The 17,868-nt window shown below is 66.1% G+C and overlaps 2 protein-coding genes and 1 long non-coding RNA gene across 9 annotated transcripts in view; 1 reads left to right on the forward strand and 2 right to left on the reverse strand.

Moving 5' to 3' along the window:
* The window catches only part of UBE2G2 (ubiquitin conjugating enzyme E2 G2), a 38,449-nt gene extending 36,194 nt beyond the window's left edge, over window positions 1–2,255 (reverse strand). The window contains exon 1 of one of the 6 annotated variants that reach the window (XM_025462164.3): window positions 2,108–2,255. Coding sequence is in view for 2 of the 6 variants with exons in the window: in XM_025462157.3 (XP_025317942.1) it covers window positions 2,108–2,150 (43 nt within the window). In the remaining 4 variants the exon portion in view is untranslated. Of the gene's footprint in view, window positions 1–453; window positions 817–1,219; window positions 1,329–1,638; window positions 1,695–2,107 lie in introns of those variants that run through there. The other 5 variants (XM_025462157.3, XM_025462159.3, XM_025462158.2 and 2 more) reach the window with 5 other exon arrangements.
* A 300-nt stretch (window positions 2,256–2,555) lies between these two features.
* Window positions 2,556–3,710, forward strand: LOC125754168 (uncharacterized). Its single transcript, XR_007407705.1, has 2 exons — window positions 2,556–3,062; window positions 3,249–3,710. It is a non-coding gene; the product is annotated as an uncharacterized LOC125754168 (long non-coding RNA).
* A 433-nt stretch (window positions 3,711–4,143) lies between these two features.
* On the reverse strand, window positions 4,144–17,429 carry SUMO3 (small ubiquitin like modifier 3). 2 transcript variants are annotated; one of them, XM_049104793.1, is made up of 4 exons: window positions 17,274–17,429; window positions 10,872–11,000; window positions 7,401–7,472; window positions 4,144–5,339 (listed from the first exon to the last, which is right to left on the reverse strand). In XM_049104793.1, the coding sequence occupies exons 1-4, from the start codon at window positions 17,412–17,414 to the stop codon at window positions 5,262–5,264; spliced, it is 420 nt and encodes a 139-aa protein (XP_048960750.1). In that variant the 5' UTR covers window positions 17,415–17,429; the 3' UTR covers window positions 4,144–5,261. The 2 variants fall into 2 exon arrangements, with proteins under 2 accessions (XP_048960750.1, XP_025317951.1); XM_025462166.3 differs by lacking the exon at window positions 17,274–17,429 and adding an exon at window positions 15,795–15,949.
* Window positions 17,430–17,868: the final 439 nt, after the last annotated feature.

Below are 17,868 nucleotides of genomic sequence, written 5' to 3' on the forward strand. Positions count from 1 at the left end.
CATTTACAATGGATATGTCACCCGTACGGTAAGACCAACTAGAGGCTAATTCACAAAAGAGGAGGATCATGAAATGGAATTTTATGTTTCTGAGATCCAGCAACAACAGAACTCCCCTCAGAGACACAGTTTCCATTCTCTACTGCTGTCACCACAAACTCAACGCTTAAAACACCACCCACTGCTGACCTTACAGTCTCCATATGTCGGAAGAGGGAGGCAGTTCTGTGCCTCGAGTCTTACAAGGCAATCAAGGCAGGTGTCCCCCCAAACTCATTCAGGCTCCAGGCAGAACCCGGGTCCCTGCCGCTGTGGGACGGAGGCTCCAGGATCCCGACCGCCAGCACCCAGCAGTCAGTCCCAGGTGCCGCGGGCCACCCCGTGCTTCTGTTCCTGGCCATGTGTGCATCCTCCCAGCCAGCCACAGCAGGGGGGCCTCCCCTCCCGCCTCACCTCTCCTGCCTTCCTCCAGGGTCTCAGCTCCTCCTGTGATTTTGGGGTCAGACCCCAACGATCCAGGCTAACCTCCCTCCCTGTAAGTCAGCTCTCCTGGAACCTGTGCGTTACGCCTTTCACGGCAGCGCTGGATTTGCGTCTGATGGGATGAGTAGGGGCCAGCAAGCCGAGGGGGCATCTTCAGGGCTGTGCCTTCCACAGATACCCCAGAATGCCACACAAACACGTGTAAAAACGCGCACGTCACAGTTCTGCGATACAGACGTGGAAGTCAGCTGTTCTCTGCATCTTATTGCTGCAAACCTACAGCAGGGTCGGACTCACAGACGAGGTTTTTGTGGATACGGTACAAGGAAAAGCACTCTTTGCTGACGCGAACATCCTCAGGAAACGCAGCTGGACAAGGCAGAGTCTGCGCCCGAGCGGCGGCCCGGACCCGATTCCGTCCCCACAGACGGGAGAGAGTAAGGCCTGGCCGCAGAGTGGAGGCCGCCGGGCTGCACGACTACACCCAGCAGGCGGCAGGGCCGGCAGGTGCCCCTGCGCTGCGCCCCCGGCCCGTGTCCCGCGGCCACCCCGCCCCTGCCCACCCTGGCCCCGCATCTCCTGCACGTGCCCCTGTCCCTGCCGCAGAGGGCACTGGGCCGGGCAGAAGGTAACCAAGCATCTCTTCTAAGGGCCCCCCCCCATCCCTGCTCCCGCCGGACGCGAGGCTCCCCGAGCCGGGCCGTCTGCTGAGGGACTGAGCTCCGCGCACATTTACCAGCCACTTTAGTGTGTTTCCGACTTCCCTCTGCAAGTCTCCCCGCCGGGCCGGCGCCGCGGTAAGAGCAGCAGCCTGCAGGGCCTCCGCCCGGGGGAGCCGGGGCCGCTGGAGGCCAGGGGGAGGGCCACGGGGGAGGGCCACGGGGAGGGCCACGGGGAGGGCCCGGCCGCACGAGCAGCTCGGAGCCACCCGCAGGCCCGCGGCAGCCCCGCCGGCAGCTCCTCCGAGGGAACGTCCCGCTGCGAAGCGGCAGGACACGGGCCGTCCTGGGCTCTGGTCCTGGGCTCCGGCCTCTCCCTCCGCGTCCCCAAACATCCCCACACGCTACACGCTGCTGGCTCGGGAGGCACCGAGCGGTCCCGAGCTCGGCCCGGGGAGGGGGAGGGGGAGGGGGAGGGGGAGGGGGCGGGCCTCACCCCAACGCGGCCCCATCAGGCGGGGCCCCTCTGACCTGTCCCCTCGGGCGCGTCACAATGCGCGGCTCCCGTTTCTCTCGAGCAGTTTCGGCTCCACCTTCCCGGCGGCCCCCCCGCCCCCGCCCTCGGCCGCCCTGTCCTCCCGCCGACGGGGGCGGAGGGTCTCGAGGCGGCCCCCCAGCCGCAGCCCCAGCCCCAGCCCCAGCCCCAGCCCCAGCCCGGGGCCAACCCCCCGGCCCCCTCCGCCCCGGGGCCTGACCCAGGGCTTCGCGACGCGGCCGGGACACGGGGCCGCCGGGACCCCAGAGAGGACCAGGCCGGGGGGGGGGGGGGGGCCGGGGTGGCAGAGGGTCACGGGGTCAGGGGTCAGGGCAGGGACCAGGCGCGGGGATGGGGGCGGGAGGTCGGGAGGGGCCGGGGCCGGGGCGCGGGCGGGCGGCGGGGGCGGGGGCGGGGGGCGCGCACTCACGCTTGTACTCGGCCATCAGCCTCTTGAGCGCCGTCCCCGCCATCGTCCGGGCGACAGCCGAGCGGTCCGCCGGCCCCGAGCGCGCTCGCTCCCGCCCGCCGCAGGGCCGCTTCCGGGTCGCCGCGGGCGCAGAAGCCCTTCCGGGGCGCGGGACGCGGGGGCGCCTGCGCGGTGGGGCGGGCGGCGGGCGGCGGGGGGCTGCGCAGGCGCGGTGGCCGCGACGTCCCGCCCGCGGGGTCCCCGAGGCAGCGGCTCCCCGGCGCCGGGTCCCTGCGGCTGAGCCGCGGGCGGGGACGCGGGCCCGGGACGGAGGGTCACGCGGGCCCCGGGGGGGGGAGGGCCGCGGAGGACGGGGTCGGCCGCCTGTTACATCACGGGGGGGCGGGGGCCAGGGAGGGACACGGAGGCCGGGGCGGGGGCCGGGGGCCGGGGGCGGGGGCGGGGCGGGGCGGATCGCGTCTGTGCTGCACGTTCTTGGATCACGTCCCGGTGAGGAGGGGCTCAGCGGTCGGCGCCGCCTCCGGCCCAGGGCGTGACCCCGGGTCCCGGGTCCCGGGATCGAGGCCCGCGTCGGCCCTGCGTGGGGCCTGCGCCTCCCTGCGCCTCCCCGCGCCTCCCCGCGCCTGGGTCTCGGCGTCTCTCTCTCCCCCCTCCCTGTGTCTCTCCCGAATAAGTAAATGACCATGTTAAGAGGCTGAAGACCCGCTGGTCGGTTCCCACAGGCTCCCCTGGCGTGTCGGCCGGGCCCGGCGCAGTCAAGGCAGGAGGCGCGGGGAGCAGCTGCCGGACGTCCCTGGGCTTCGGGCCGGACCCGCCCGCGGACCGCGAAGGCCCCTCCCGCCGGCCTGGCCCCGCAGGACCCGATTGCCCAGACCCCCGCGTCCTCAGAGAGGTGCAAAGCGGCAAAGGCCTGCTCGTGCCTGCTCGTGCCTGCTCGTGCTCACCTGCTGCCCGGGTGAGGGGAGGGCCTGGGTCCCGTCGCTACCCCATCGGGCTCCCTGCCCCTCCGGCTTGTCCGCTGTGGGGAGCAGTGGGCCGCGGGTCCCCTAGTGATATGGTGGCTCCGTCCCCACTGACCCCGGGATCTGGGATCTGGGGCGCGCCGGTGCTTCTCAGAACCCGGGTCTTCCTGACCTCAAAGGGAGTGACCCCAGGTCGCGCTCTGCGGCTCCGCCACGCAAACACCTGTGCACCGTTAGAGGCGTCCTCAGCTCCAGACCGTCCGCGCGCCGCCTCGGCCTCCATACCCTCCCACAGAATCCACCGTGTGATGTTCTGTAGGATCCATTGCGTCCTTGGTTTATTGTCATCACGGGCCTCCTGCAACCTGAAAACCCGTCCCGAGGGCAAGGAGCGGCCCCTGCTCGTGGATGCAGCTGCAGTAGGCGGCCGGCAGGCGGCATCGCTGAACTGGGCCAAATTTAAGAAGGGGGGGGGGGGACTCAGGCCTTCAGCCCAGGGCGTGACCCAGAGGCCGGGGTGGAGCCCACGTCCCTCCCCGCAGGGAGCCTGCTTCTCCCTCTGCCTGTGTCTCTGCCTCTCTCTGTGTGTCTCAGGAATAAATGAACAAAATCTTAAAAAACAAAAAACAATGCAAAGCAGCCTCCGAGGTCTGTGTCTGTCAGGGCCGAGGCCTAGAGAACCGTGGTCCAGCACTGACTTCACAGAAGTGAGTGGGATGCAGTGCACAAAGGAAAAGAGTCTTTAGGTTCAAACAACAAAAACCTTGAGAAGCCCTGACTAACGTGCACGTTCACGCGCCCCACAACGCGCCCCCCATACCCGGGACCCCAGGAGAGGCGAGGTCGTGATGCCCGGTGGGCGCAGCCAAGGCCGGGGCACTGCAGCCGATGCAGCCGTGGGCAGGAAACCCAGGCCTGGCACGGGCGACCTGCGGCGTGCAGAGGGTTCAGGGACATACCCACTCCTCCCCACCCGGGCTCAGGATGCCAGTGGCCGCCCCAGTGGCTGGCCCGGACACGGAACGGGGACAGTCCACCCCCTCGGCCACACGCAGCGTGTAATCCAAGCCCAGAGACAGAATAGCAAACTATATTTACTGTTTACAGTAGCAAAGGACAACAAATCATGTACAAATTGGTGAATAAACAGAACAGAGCCAGCCGACCTCCCACCCTCGCCCGGACAGCAGAACACAAAGGAAACGCAAAGGCCTTCGGCAAGATTTCAGGCAGGTGAGGGACAATGTCGCAGTCTGCTCGGGGACTAGGACCAGCAGCAGGTGGTGCGCACGCAGCAGCAGGAGAAGCAGCCGTGTAACTGGTACAGAACGAAATCACGTCCTAAAGCGTACACCCCACACCTACTGGGAAAGCAGCGCAGCCCACGTCCACGAGGGCAACGCCAAGTCACCGCTGCGGGGGCTCCACCGCCAACACACTCTGAGGCAGGTCTTTCACGCAAAAACAGCTGCAAACTCAGCAGTGCTGAATCCAGATTTTGTAGAGAGACCTTAACTGCCCAGAGGAGAAACGGGCAGCCACGGCCCCAGGGCCCAGTGAGATGCGTGGGGGTGGCTTCCTTCTCCATCGGGGCCAAGGGTCTGAAAGACCTGCTTATTTTCCTTTTCACCTTTTAAAAAGCCTTCCAGTATTTTCCCTCTGACTTTACTATTTCCTGAAATGCAGTATTTACCATTTCAAATACTTGTGCCTGTATGACATCGTGAGATTGTTTCCCATCCCCAAACCGGCCCCAAAACTCGTCCAACAGCAGCAGCCCCTCTGTGGTGCCATGAGGTCTCCACTGGAATAAACAGTGGGGTGGGGGTGGGGGGGTCAACACCTGGGGTCAGATCCCCATCTAGACTAAAAGTGGACATTCAGACCACACATTTGGGGGCAAAAGTTAGAGGGAGGAAAAAACAAAAATGAAAGCAAACGAACCCCAAAACCCTCACCACTCCTTTCCCCCCAACAAAGACAAGTGTGACTGGCCTGACTTCAGCTGTGGGCGCCCTCCCCCCGCAGAGTTCTGAGTTGCCCTTGCGAAACGTCAGAGAGGAAAGTAATTCTGGTGACTGTCCTCGGGTTTCCGCAGACTCCTCTGTGATTGGCATGGTCACGGGTTCACTATTCCACAGCAGGTGCGAGCACGAGGACACGTGGGGACGGTCCCTGCAGAGGCGGCACCCTTAGGGCCAGCCGCTCTCCCGCGCGCCTCCTGTCTGCTGCTGGAACACATCGATGGTGTCCTCGTCCTCCATCTCCAGCTGGCGGGGGTGCGGCAGCGAGAGAGGGAGAGCAGTTAGTTTCCTGGGATCCCAGAACGCGCCACGCTCACCTGGACGACTCTGCAGGTTCACTGCGCTGTCCCCTCCCTCTGGCCCCCCCCCCCCCCCCCCCCCCCCCGGGAACACCATCCCCACCACACCTGTCCTCAGGTGCACCGTGCCGGGACAGCGCTCGGCTGGGATTTCCAACAAGCCCGTTCACCCACCAAGATGCTCACAGAACTCACAAAAGGATATTCGGAGCTAAGGACTCGGATAGAAAAGCAGCCTCTGGGGCGCCTGCCTGGCTCAGTCTTAAAGAATGAGACTCGTGAGCTCGGGGTCATGAGTTCAAGCCCCATGCTATGTATACAGATGACTTAAAAAATAATGAAACCTTTAGAAAGAAAAAATGAGTCTTATTTAAAAACAAGCATCCGGGATCCCTGGGTGGCACAGCAGTTTGGTGCCTGCCTTTGGCCCGGGGTGTGATCCTGGAGACCCGGGATCGAATCCCACGTCAGGCTCCCGGTGCATGGAGCCTGCTTCTCCCTCTGCCCCCCTCTCTCTCTCTCTCTCTGTGACTATTATAAATAAATAAAAGTTTAAAAAAAAAAAAACAAGCATCCAAAATTTTTACCGAACTTTACACAAAATCGTGTTCCACTGAGGAGCACGTAACAGGTGCCGTGGATTCTTCATGACAAGTGCAAGGATCGTGCCTGTGGACTCCAAAGCAAGCCCCGTCACACAAGGAGGATGTGCTAAAGTGAGGGACACGCTGGCTCTGCCCACTGCACCCCTTCCTGCCCTTCACGACCATGGGAGGGATGGTGCAAACGGCTTTCCCTTTCTGGCACAGGGAGCACACGTCTACCCTGATCTCTGTCCATCCTCTGAACAAAAGGAAGCTTCTCTGCCGATTCAGACTAGAGGCTGGAAGCAGTCCCGGGTCCCAGGGACATTCTCAGAGGGGACTGGGGTAGGGCTGGGAGGGCAGGGCCCCTCTCCGGCTCAGACACCCCGGGCAGCAGCCAGATGACAGGCAGGAGGGGGAGCCCGGGTGCCCCTCCACCTCCCCCCCCCCCGCCCCCAGGAAACTCCCGCAGCCCAGCGCCCGTGTGAGCAGTGTGAGGGTCCCCAGGGCAGCACACAGGCCCTCCCCCCGCAGCTCAGAGCCCATGGGAGCAGGGTGAGGGTCCCCAGAGCAGCACACATGGCCTCCCCCCTGCAGCCCAGCACCCACATGAGCTGGGTGAGAGTCGCCAGGGCGGCACACACGGCCTCCTCCCGCAGCCCAGAGCCCATGTGAGCAGGGTGAGGGTCCCCAGAGCAGCACACACAGCCTGCCCCCTCCCCCTGCAGCCCAGAGCCCGTCTGAGCAGGGTGAGGTCCCCAGGGTGGCGCACCCAGCCTCTTGCTGCGTGGTGCTGTCACGTGAACTGATCAGACTGATGCTCACAGCTCCTTGCAGGACAGAAACAGGCGTCCTCCCCACTTTACTGACGGAGAAGACGGAGGCTCAAGGGTGGGTGGCTCTGGATCACGATCCGACAACGGCCACAGCCCCACTGCACTCCTGCTCCAGGCCCAAAGCCCCGTCACCCCAGCGTGAGGCGCAGCAACGGGGTGGGCGTGTGGTGGGCAGCAAGCAAACACCGCGTGACTGAGGATGACGGCCCGTCCCTTCCGCCCACACCCTGAAGGGCACAAGATCGGGCCAGCGATGTGGCTGCAATCCAGTGTCCAGATCCGAGGGGTGGGCGCCGGGAGGGGCGGCAGGAGCGGGGGACATGGCCAGGCCTGGTAGTGGCCCCGGGGCCCCCTGCTCGGCCCGCGGCCCTCCGCCCCGGCCCCCAGCACGGAGCAGGATGTCTGACCAAGTGCATTTTTCTCATTTGAAAAACTGAACTCCAACATTTAAAAATTCAATAGCCTAATAGTTGAAAACCATGAAGACATGAAGACAGGAGCCCCGAGAGCAGCGTTCGGAGCAGCGCAGCCGAGGGCAGTGGCCCCGCGCGGGCCGCAGGAGCCGCTCGGCCGCGCCGCCTTTCGTACCTGCGCGGGGGTGTCCGTCTCGTTAATCGGCTGCCCGTCAAACCTGAACCTAATCTGTCTCATCGACAAGCCCTGCAAAGAAAGACCAATTATCATTAGAAATCTCCAGGAGACACGTTCATTCCAGAAAATAAAACACGAATCTCAAAATATTAGGATTCTGAACGAACTTTCGACCCACCCTGTTAGTAAAACTCGTCAGTGGCCTCCGGGCATCTCCTGCGCGGCCCAGCAGCCAGCCCAGGCCCGGGCCCGCGTCCTGCCCGCCGCACCCTCACCTCCCTCCAGGGACAGGCTCCGCGTGGCCGGCACCGCCCCCCAGAACCTCTGGGCGACAAGCCTTCGGGGACCGGCGAGCCCGGGGTCCCAGCACGGCCTGCGAGCGGGGGGCGGCCCGGACCGCTGGGCCCAGGGAGGCCCCGGCGGAGCGTCTTCCGTCCAGGCCGGGCTGTGAGCCGCGGGTCCCGAGGGCAGGCGGACGTGGCCCGGAAGCCGAGCGTCTCCTTTAGGGAGCAACGACGGGGCGCCCGGGGCTCAGCGGTGGAGCATCTGCCCTGGGCTCAGGGCGTGACCCCGGGGTCCCGGGATCGAGTCCCGCATTGGGCTCCCCGCAGGGAGCCTGCTTCTCCCTCTGCCCGTGTCTCTGCCTCTCTCTCCCTGTGTCTTGTGAATAAATAAAATAAAAAGCAATCCCGATTTTACTTAAACAAAACAGGCAGCATTGAGACCAGCATCTCCGCTCCGCTCCCTCCTGAAAAGATACTTAAACATTCAGGCACGAACGACGAGGATGAGGGGAGCAGGAGAGGACTGGCCCTGGGGGAGCCGCAGGGCGGTGGGGACGACCCCGAGGTCGGGGCGGGGCAACACGCGGGGCCCCACAGCCCAGGGGCCCACCCATGGCGTCTGTGCCGCACAGATGAGCACCGGCCGACCGCGGAGGCCCCTGGAAGCTGACACGATAGGCCCCACCGGACCCCGACTCGGGCCCCCAGCCGCACGGGCCACGCACTGTCCCCACCACAGGCAAGAGGTCTACTTTCCGGAAGGTCGGCTTGGAGCCCTGGGCTCAGGACACCAGGGACCAACCAGCCTGGACGCCAGCCGCCCGCCGAGCCCCATTGCCCCGTCCGGCCGCACCCCCAGGGCAGACGGGCCTGGCAGGTGGGCTCCTGGGAAACCTACTGACTCACAGGCTGCAACACCTGCGACCCCCAGCCCACCCGGGCAGGTCACCCCCGCGGGGCAGGGCTCTGTGCCTGCCACTCTCCGCCACCTTGCCGGGCGTGGTTCTCAGGCACGAGCACTTCAGCACGGCCGTGGGACCATGAAGACTCGGATGTGTGAGCCGTCCAGCCGGTGAGGAGGAAAGGAAGGGTAGGCGCGGAGGACGGGGCACGGAGGCCACACAGGCACCTGCAGCCCTCGGGGACACGGAACACAAGAGGTGGGTGCGGGTGGGAGAGGAAACCCCTCGAAGAACGTGTGGAAACGAGAAGTCACGACAGAAGCAAGACTCTCCACGCAGCGTGGGAACCAAGGCTGAAGGGCCCTCCCAGAAAGAAGCCCAAGAGCAACAGCAAAGCCCGATGCCAGGCGGGCGGAAACAATCCCAAGCGTCAGCTCCAGGAGGGGTGACAGCAAGGTACACGGCGTTCCCAACACGGCGCACGGGACGACAGAGGGCCCGGCATCCCAGGACCGCCCGCCGCAGCCACGTGTCCTCAACAAAAACAAGGGGCGCCTGGCCTGTGACCCTTGACCTCGGCGTGTGAGTTCAAGCCCCAAGACGGGTGCAGAGATGGATGGATGGATGGATCAAAGGAGGAGAGGAAGGAGGGAAGGAAGGGAAGAAAGAGAGAAAAGAAAGAAAAAAAAGTACCAGGAAAGTGACCGGTACGGTACAATCACGCACCTCCAAGCCCCTGAGAGTGAGGTTTTGGGGCCCAAGAACAGATCCCGAAAGCTCCCAGAGAAGAGCAAAGCGACCTCACAGGACAGAGAACCAGAATGTCACTGAATGTCCGCACCAACGCTGCAACAAGAAAAGACGTGAAGGGCCCAAAAGACAAAAACGAATTTCAACCTGGAAATGATCGTGCAGCCAATGGTGAAGGGCGAAGGTTTGTGACGGGGAAGTCGCCTGCAGCCCCACGCGCCCCAAGGACACTGCAGAGCAAGACGCTGGAAGACACGCTCCGCGAAACAGGACGAAGCCGGACTAACCCAGAAAATACGTAGGATGGCGGCCAAAGAAGTCTCCGGAAAGACTCGGAGGTGGCTCTGCAAGGACAGTCACACCACAGGTGCGGCGGGACGGCTTGAAGCATGGGGACACGCCCCCCGCACGGTGCGTGGAGAATACGGGCAATGACTTCACAGGACCTCCCAGAAAACCACACACGACGGCCAACAGACCAGCTGGGCCCACGAGACACGAGCCAGACACGAGCTGTCGCCGCGAACCCGCTGCACCGCCCAGCGGATGGCACCTCCCTGGCAGGACCCGCGAGGCCCAGGGCCATGTCCTGCAGGGACCGGGCAGACGCGCGCGGAGGGCTCATCCCAGAGCAGAGTTTCCACCTCCCGTGGGGAAAATCACCTCGGAAGCCAAACACACGGAGACCCAGGAACAGAGACACGCCAGCCCGGGAAGAACGAGGGAGGCGGCTGCAAGGCTGGCGGGCTCGGCCAGGGGGAAGGGGTGAGCGGGGGGGGGGGGGGGGGGGGGGCAGGGACGGGTGGGGGGGCGGACGGGGACAGGGACGCGGCTCACTCACCGCGTCGACCACAACACAGCGCCAGGCCTGACAAAGCGTCCACACAGAGGAACAGGGCGCCCCAGAGCCCGCGCCCCCCACCACACAGCGACACGCAACGGGCCACCGTGTGGGGGACGCGGGTGGTGCAGAGAGGCCTGGTGTGTGAATGAGGACAAAGGACAGCAAGGTTGGAAGCACCGATGTGTGTGAGCCACACGTCTGTCCAGACGCTGATAACGACAACCGGGACCTGCGGCGACCCGGCCACGGCCGCGATGCTCGTGAGCAAGGGGAAGAATCAAGCCCCCCGTGAGCCCCCAAGGCCGTGTCTCAGTCGCGGCCCAGCTACTGCGCTGCACCTGCAGGGACGGACTGAGCCACTGCGCTCCCAGCAGCCACCAGAGGGCACACCCCACGCTCCCCGCTGGGGGAAGAGCCGGCGGCCTGGCCTGTCCGCGGACACAGGGCTGATGCTCTGACGGCAGAAGGAAATGGCCACCACGGATGAGCACGCACACGCAGGCACACACACGCACACACATGCACACACGAGGGACGAGTACACACATGCAGGCGCACACACACGCACGCCGAGGGACGAGCACACACGCAGGCACACGCACACAGGAGCACCCCGGGCACACGCGACCCCGGGACAGCCGAGGCCCGGGCAGCCCGTGGCCCGCAGGCCCCCAGGGCACAGGCGCACCTGCCTCTCGCAGTAGGCCTTCATCAGCTTGCTCAGCGGCGTGTGCCTCTTGATCTTGAACTGGACCACGGAGCCGTCCTGCCCGGCCACCTTCAGGTTGATGTGGTCATTCTCCGTCTTCACCCCCTCCTGCAAGGACACGGACACCGGGTCTCAGCCACGGGCCGCCGCGCTCCAGGCGGCGGGGCGGGAGTCTCAGCGACGACCCCTCCCGACTCCCCCGCAGCCCAGGGTTGCGCACACGAGGGCTTCACGTCCACGCGGAACGAACCCCTCTGGTGGGCGGGCGCGTGCAGGGGCACAGCATACACCTACGGAGGCTTTGGAGGGAAAAACCCGCTTAGGGACTCTTGAGAAACCCCAAAGCCCTCCTTGTTAGGAGAGGACGGTGAACACACGCCCGCAGGCAGGCACACGCCGGGTGAGGATGGAGGGGCGCAGGCCCCGTGGAGGATGGGCAGGCCAGGGTCCCCCCTCCCCCCGCAGCGGTCCCACCCCGGTGGCATCTCTGACACTTGTGATGCTGTCCGAGCCCCAAACGATCGTGACAGGGGCGGCGCAGGGCCCGGAAGCACAGCTGGAATGAAGCAAGGAGCTGGGGTTCAGGACGGCAGGCCCCCCGGGTCCCAGAGCGGGATTCTGGGAGGTGCGGTTGGGGCACCCAGGGCGGCTCCTGCGGGCTCGGCCACCTCGCTTAGCTGGCGCCGCCGGGGAAGGCGGGAAGCTTTACTCTGAGCGGACGATCCAGCTGGCCCGAGTCCCTTTGGACATAGAGTGCGCCTGTCCCCGTCACACGCGCCCACCTCTCTGGGCCACGCCCTTGGGGTGGGGAGCCCGTGGGGGGAGCCGACCCGAGAAGCGGCCCCGGGAGGCAGGGCCCCAGTAGGACCCCCGCCACGAGACAGGATCGCCCTCCGCGGCCGTGCAGGCACCAGTGGGGCCCCCCCTCCCCGTGACTCCGCCGTGGGCAACGCGCGGGACCCGGGGCCGGGGCAGCACCCCCTCGCTCCCCGGAGATGAGGTGTCCATACTTGCCGTGCCTTTTTTTCAAATAAAGGCTTCATTTTGTACATTTAGAGAAGTGTACGTTAAGAGAAAAGGCTGCAGCCATCGGGGCCGGGGGTGCGCACGGCCCTGGGCCAACACCCCGCGCCACACGCCACACTGCCCCTGCCGCCCAGGCCGGCGCCGCTCACCACCGGCAGAGGGACTCCGAGCCTCCCTGACGTGTCGCCAAGTTTTCCACCATCGTCCTGTTCCTGTTCCAGGATCCAATCCAGGCGACCGCCTTTGTATCTACTTAGAGATATTATTTTTTTCCCAATGTTTCTGTGTTAACGTAAACCTAGTGTAAAAGCCACCACATCACCCCCTTTGGTTGGTCTGAACGTCCTACAACCTTCACCACGTCCATCTCCAGAACCCCGTTCACCCTGCAGGACTGAACCTCTGTGCCGTTGAACCCAACCGTGTCTCCCCAGCACCCCCCCCATTCCTTGTCTCTGTGATAGTGACTCCTCTACAGATCCCATAAAAGTGGATCACACAGGGATCCCTGGGTGGCTCAGAGGTTCAGCGCCGCTTTCAGCCCAGGGCGTGATCCTGGAGCCCCGGGATTGAGTCCCACATCCGGTTCTCTGCATGGAGCCTGCTTCTCCCTCTGCCTGGGTCTCTTATGAATAAATGAGTAAATCTTTAAAAAAAAAAAAAGTGGATCACACAGTATTTGTCCTCTTGGGACTGGCTTATCTCATGCAGCATGACGTCCTCAAGGTTTGACCGCGGCACGGCTGGGGTCAGGGTTCACTGCCCTGCCGGGACCGCGTACCACGCACGGCGTGGGTGGGCTGTGTTCACTGTCGCCATCTGTCCACGGACACGGGGTGACTTCCACGGTAATGCTGCGGTGAGCCTGGGTGGACAAGTATCTCCTGGAGATCCCGCTTTCTGATCTCGGGGGCAAGTACCGGGAAGCAGGATTGCAGGTCCATATGCTACTTCTAGTTTTAATGTTTTTAGGAACACTCTGCGCTGACCGCCCGCTTTGCCTTCCCGCCCAGCGTGAGTGTGTCTGGTGTGGGAAAGCATGACCCCGTGGGTGGGAGCTGGCGTTTCACTGCACTTTGATCGGTGTTTCTCTGCTCAGTGGTGGACGAGCGCGTTCCGTGCGCGTGTGGCCACGTGTGCACCTCCTCTGGAGAGGCGCCCGTTCGAGAGTGTGTCCGGTTGTGAACAGTTCTTGTTGGCTCGGAGTGTGAGCGGCGCTCTAGGCTCTCCGGGCAGCAGCCCGTGATCAGAGACGGAGTCGCAAACCCCCCTCCCTCTGGGCGGTGGCTGCTGCCCCCGTGATGGAGCCTCGGGCTGCACGAGCTCCAGGTCCGCTGTGCTCTGGTGGCCTGGCCTCTGCTGTCACATCCAGGGTCAGGAAGGCCTGTCCTACGTTGTGTCCTAAGAGCTTCATTGCTCTAGTCTCAACACTTAGGCCCCCGAGCCCCTCTGAGTTGCCTCTTATATACGGTGTAAGGTAAGGGTCCAGCTTCATTCTTCTGCGCGTGGGTAGAGACACTATCTGCTTTTTCAACAAAAAGATACGAATGTGCCAAAACGCACGGATACGGGGCCGGAACGTAGAACGGGCACACGGGGCAGTGGCCACAGGGCAGCGGGAGGCGGCAGGCAGGGACCACCACGAGCCCCTCTCCCTAGGGAAGGACACTCGGAATGGCCTGTCCCGGGCCCCCAAAGGGCAGGAGTAAAGGAAAAGCAACACTGACCACAAATCACTAGGGTCCCCCTGCGTCAGCTACCCAGAGGCGGCAGGGGCTGTCCCCAACTGCCCCCCAGGTTTTCCTCCCACCAGCAGGACGGCCTGGGGTGCCTGCTGCCCTCCTGCCCAGCTCCCTGGGCTCGGGAGGCGCAGCCTGTGCTCGGCTTCCCCGACAGCTGGCACATAGCAGGCGGCCCCGCAGTTCAGAGCAAGCGCGCTCAAGACATCACGCTGCTCCATTTCCTGCAGTTAAGCCTCCGCAAAAGGAAGCCCCCAGAAACCCGCACAGGCACCCACACAGGCACCAGTACGTGCCACAGGCACCCGCACAGGCACCCGCACAGGCACCAGTACCCGAGAGAAGAACGGGCACAGGCTGAGCGGAGGAGGGCAGGGCAGCTGCAATCGCATCAGGAGTGAGGACGGGGTCCTGGAGGGTGACCTGAGATTGCAGCGAGCCCCGCGCCAGCTCCCGAGGGCCCGCCCCACCCCGCTTGACTCCAGTGTGTCCCCAGGGCCCCGAGGCTCCAGGCTCAGTGTCCAAGCTCCACTATCACAAGAAGCCCATGTCCCAAGTACTTGACTCCGCTGAGTTGCCACTTGGCAAAAGTGTAGGCGCCCAAGACGCAGACCCAAAGCTTCAAATGCCGGTTTTTAATAAGAGCAGTTAACCTAACGTCAGGCCTTGCTAAGAACGGCCTGCCTGCGTGAGGAGCACACCCCAGAGGGCCCAGAAAGGAGGGATGAGCACAAATCCAGAACACAGCAGGGGGAGGTGACGGGCAGGGGCCGCACGGGGAGGACGGCGGGGAGGGGACGCGCAGGGGGGCGCACGGGGAGGACGGCGGGGAGGGGACGGGCGGGGGGGGGGCACAGGGAGGACGGCGGGGAGGGGACGGGCGGGGGGGGGGGCACAGGGAGGACGGGGGGGGAGGTGGCGCGCAGGGTGGGCACGGGGAGGACGGCGGGGAGGGGACGGGCAGGGGGCGGGGCACAGGGAGGACGGCGGGGAGGTGGCGCGCAGGGGGCGCACAGGGAGGATGGCGGGGAGGGGACGGGCGGGGGGGGGGCACAGGGAGGACGGCGGGGAGGGGACGGGCGGGGGGGGGCACAGGGAGGACGGCGGGGAGGGGACGGGCGGGGGGGGGGGCACAGGGAGGACGGGGGGGGAGGTGGCGCGCAGGGTGGGCACGGGGAGGACGGCGGGGAGGGGACGGGCAGGGGGCGGGGCACAGGGAGGACGGCGGGGAGGTGGCGCGCAGGGGGCGCACAGGGAGGATGGCGGGGAGGGGACGGGCGGGGGGGGCACAGGGAGGACGGCGGGGAGGGGACGGGCGGGGGGGGGCACAGGGAGGACGGCGGGGAGGGGACGGGCGGGGGGGGGGCACAGGGAGGACGGCGGGGAGGGGGCGCGCAGGGGGCGCGCGGGGGGGGACGTGATGGAGAGGCGGACGCACCCCCGGAGAACAGCGACAGCGACGCGACCCATAAGGGAGGGGAGCGCACACGGGAGGCCCGACGGGAAGCTGGGAGCCCCCCGCGGCCGCAGCGGGACCCGCGGGGAGGGGGAGGGGGAGGGGGAGGGGAGGGGGAGGGGAGGGGGCGGGGCGGGCAGCAGCGCCGCAAGGGCTCCGCGGAGAGGTGGGGAGCGGAGCGGCGCGGCCCGGGGAGCCAGGGGTGCTGGGGTGCACGGCGGGGCCGCGGAGGGGGGAGGGGAGGGGGGAGGGGAGCGGGGAGGCGGTCGGGGCCCGGGGACGGCGGGTGCGGTCCCAACCGAGGCGGCCCCGCCCCCCACGGCTGCGTCATAGGCCCGCCCGGCCGGGCTCCCGGGAGGGGCGGGGCCTGGGAGGGGCGGGGCCGGGAGAGGGGCGGGGCCTGGCCGCGGGGCGGGGCCGGGTGGGCCGCGGGGCGGGGCCGGGGCGGGGCGCGGCGCGGGGCGGGGCGGAGCCGGGCAGGAGGGGGAGGGGAGCGGCGCGCGGGGGGAGGGGCGGGAGGCCGGGGGCGCGGGGCAGCCCCGCAGACGCCGCCTGCCCCGGGTCCCGCAGCCCGAGGTCGCGGAGGGCGGAGGGCGCCGGGCGCGGGCCGGGGCGGCGGGGGCGGCGGGGTTGGCGCGGGCGCGGGCGTCCCGGGGTCCCGGCCGGCCCCGGCGCCCTTACCTTGGGCTTCTCCTCGGACATGGCTGCGCGGCGGCGGAGCGGCGGGGAAGCGGGCGGGCGGCGCGGGAGCGGGCGATCAGGCTCCGGGCCCGCCGCTGTCCCGCCGCAACTGCTCGCGGGGCCGCGCTTTGCCCCCGAATCCCCGCGCGCCGGTTGGCTGCCGAGGGGTCACGTGGCGGGCGCGCGTGCACGAGGCGCGTGCTCAGGGCGTCGGGCGCGCGCTCGGCCGGGCCGAGGTTCCCGGGTCGGGAGTGCGTCACGGGCGGGCCCGACGGCGGGGCGGGGGCGCAGGGAGGGGGGCGGGGGCGGATGCAGGACCAGGGCGCGCTCTGGGCACCAAAAGGATGGAGGAGAAAGGGTTGGAGGCGCCCAGGACCCGGGGAGCCCGGGGTCGCCCTGGGGGCCAGCAACAAGGATGATGCCCCTCCCCGGCCCTGGCCCTGGCCCTGGCCCTGGCCCTGCTCCCTCCCCTGCTCAGCGCGGCCAAACCCAGGGGCACCCACTCGTTTCCCAGGTGAGGGGCATCGTTCAGAGGAAAAGGAAGCTGGAGACCAGTGTGGTGAACCGCCCCTGGTGGTCACGGGGTCCCCAGAAAGCAGCCCCGCTACAGATGAGGTGCCGCTGGCCCTGGGGGGAGCCAGTGTCCAGTAAGGAGGACCCGCGGGGGGAGGAAGGTGCTCCAAGGCCGCCCACCTACCCGCTGGGGGGCCTGTGCTGGTTTAGCAAGGTGCGCAGGGACCTCCCAGGCCTGGCCCTTCCCCGGAGCTCCAGGGGGACAGAGGCCTGGGGAAGGCCTTCCCCCTGGGGCCACTGGTCTCAGGGTGGCGCCAGCTTCACCCCAAGCCCCTTCCCCGTGTCCCCTGGCCAGTCCTGATCGTGGCCTCAGCCTGGCAAGCAGAAGCCATGCACCTGCCGGGGTCCCCTGTGGGGCGCACGAGGCTGTGCTGTGACCGCCTTCCTGATGTTTCTGGAATGCACGCTACGCAGCAGAAACTAAGCGCGAGGAGAATCTGAATAAGACTGTTAATTAATTACATACTAGGTCTCTAAGAGAACGTCATGGACGTGTAACCAGTCGTCCAGGGGGCAGGGTCCTGCCGAGGAGGCAGGAGGCTCGAACAGTCATTCTCCCAGTCTGCAAACGAGAGACGCTGGACAACCCGTAAAGCCACAGCTTTTCCGAAACCATCAGAGAGCCGGGCCGGCTGCACCCTGTGTTTATGTCCCGACCCCCCCACCGGCCTGCTCCCACTGAAGCTGAGTCCCCGCACAGCTGCCCTCCTCTGCGCCGGTGCCTGACACCCCTCCTGCAGTTTGGGAAGATGTTGAAGGTGTCCCTGGAGAGGACACGGATCCCTGTAGAAGTCCCGCCCAGACCCAAGGACATGAGGCCTGCATAATGGTGGGGCTGGACCAGGGCAACAGAGTCCTCCCCCACCCCCCCCCACACACACACGTGTACACTCACACACCCCGCACCAGGACAGCCAGCACCAAGGAACACGCTGAGTGCTCTGTGCCCGGTCCCAGGGAGAGACGTCGCCAAGCTGGGGGTGCACAGGGGAGCCCGAGAGCCGAAGGTGGCGCAGGAACATAGAGAAGCTGCCTCCGGCAGACCATCTTCCAGCCTCAGCACGTGATGCCAGAGGAATGTGTGTCAGCGGACGCGAGAGAAGCCACAACCACAGAACCCGGAGCCCCGACGCAGCCCCTCCGCCGGCAGCCACGCAGGAGGACTGCCCTTTGCCGGAGAGGAATGCCGGGACCTCCGCGTCTGCCGTCCTCCAGATGACATCTGTCTTTCAGGAAACGATTACAAGGACACACACAAAAAGAGAAAAAAAAAAAAAAAACCCGCAATCAAGACAGGAAAATCAAAACCAGATTCAGACAGGACCCGGAAGCTAGATTGTCTGGCAGGATTCGTGTTCAGGCTCCTGCAGGGAAGGTCAGAGACGCGAAGGGAGGGGCTGGGAGCAAGGCCCCCGGGAAGCGCCCGGCCCGCAGACACGCGGAGGAAGCATGCCTTCCACGGGCTCATTCCACGGCCCGTGGACACAGGAGGGAATCCGTA

The sequence above is a fragment of the Canis lupus genome, chromosome 31 (genome assembly GCF_003254725.2).
Source record: "Canis lupus dingo isolate Sandy chromosome 31, ASM325472v2, whole genome shotgun sequence".
NCBI lineage: Eukaryota > Metazoa > Chordata > Mammalia > Carnivora > Canidae > Canis > Canis lupus.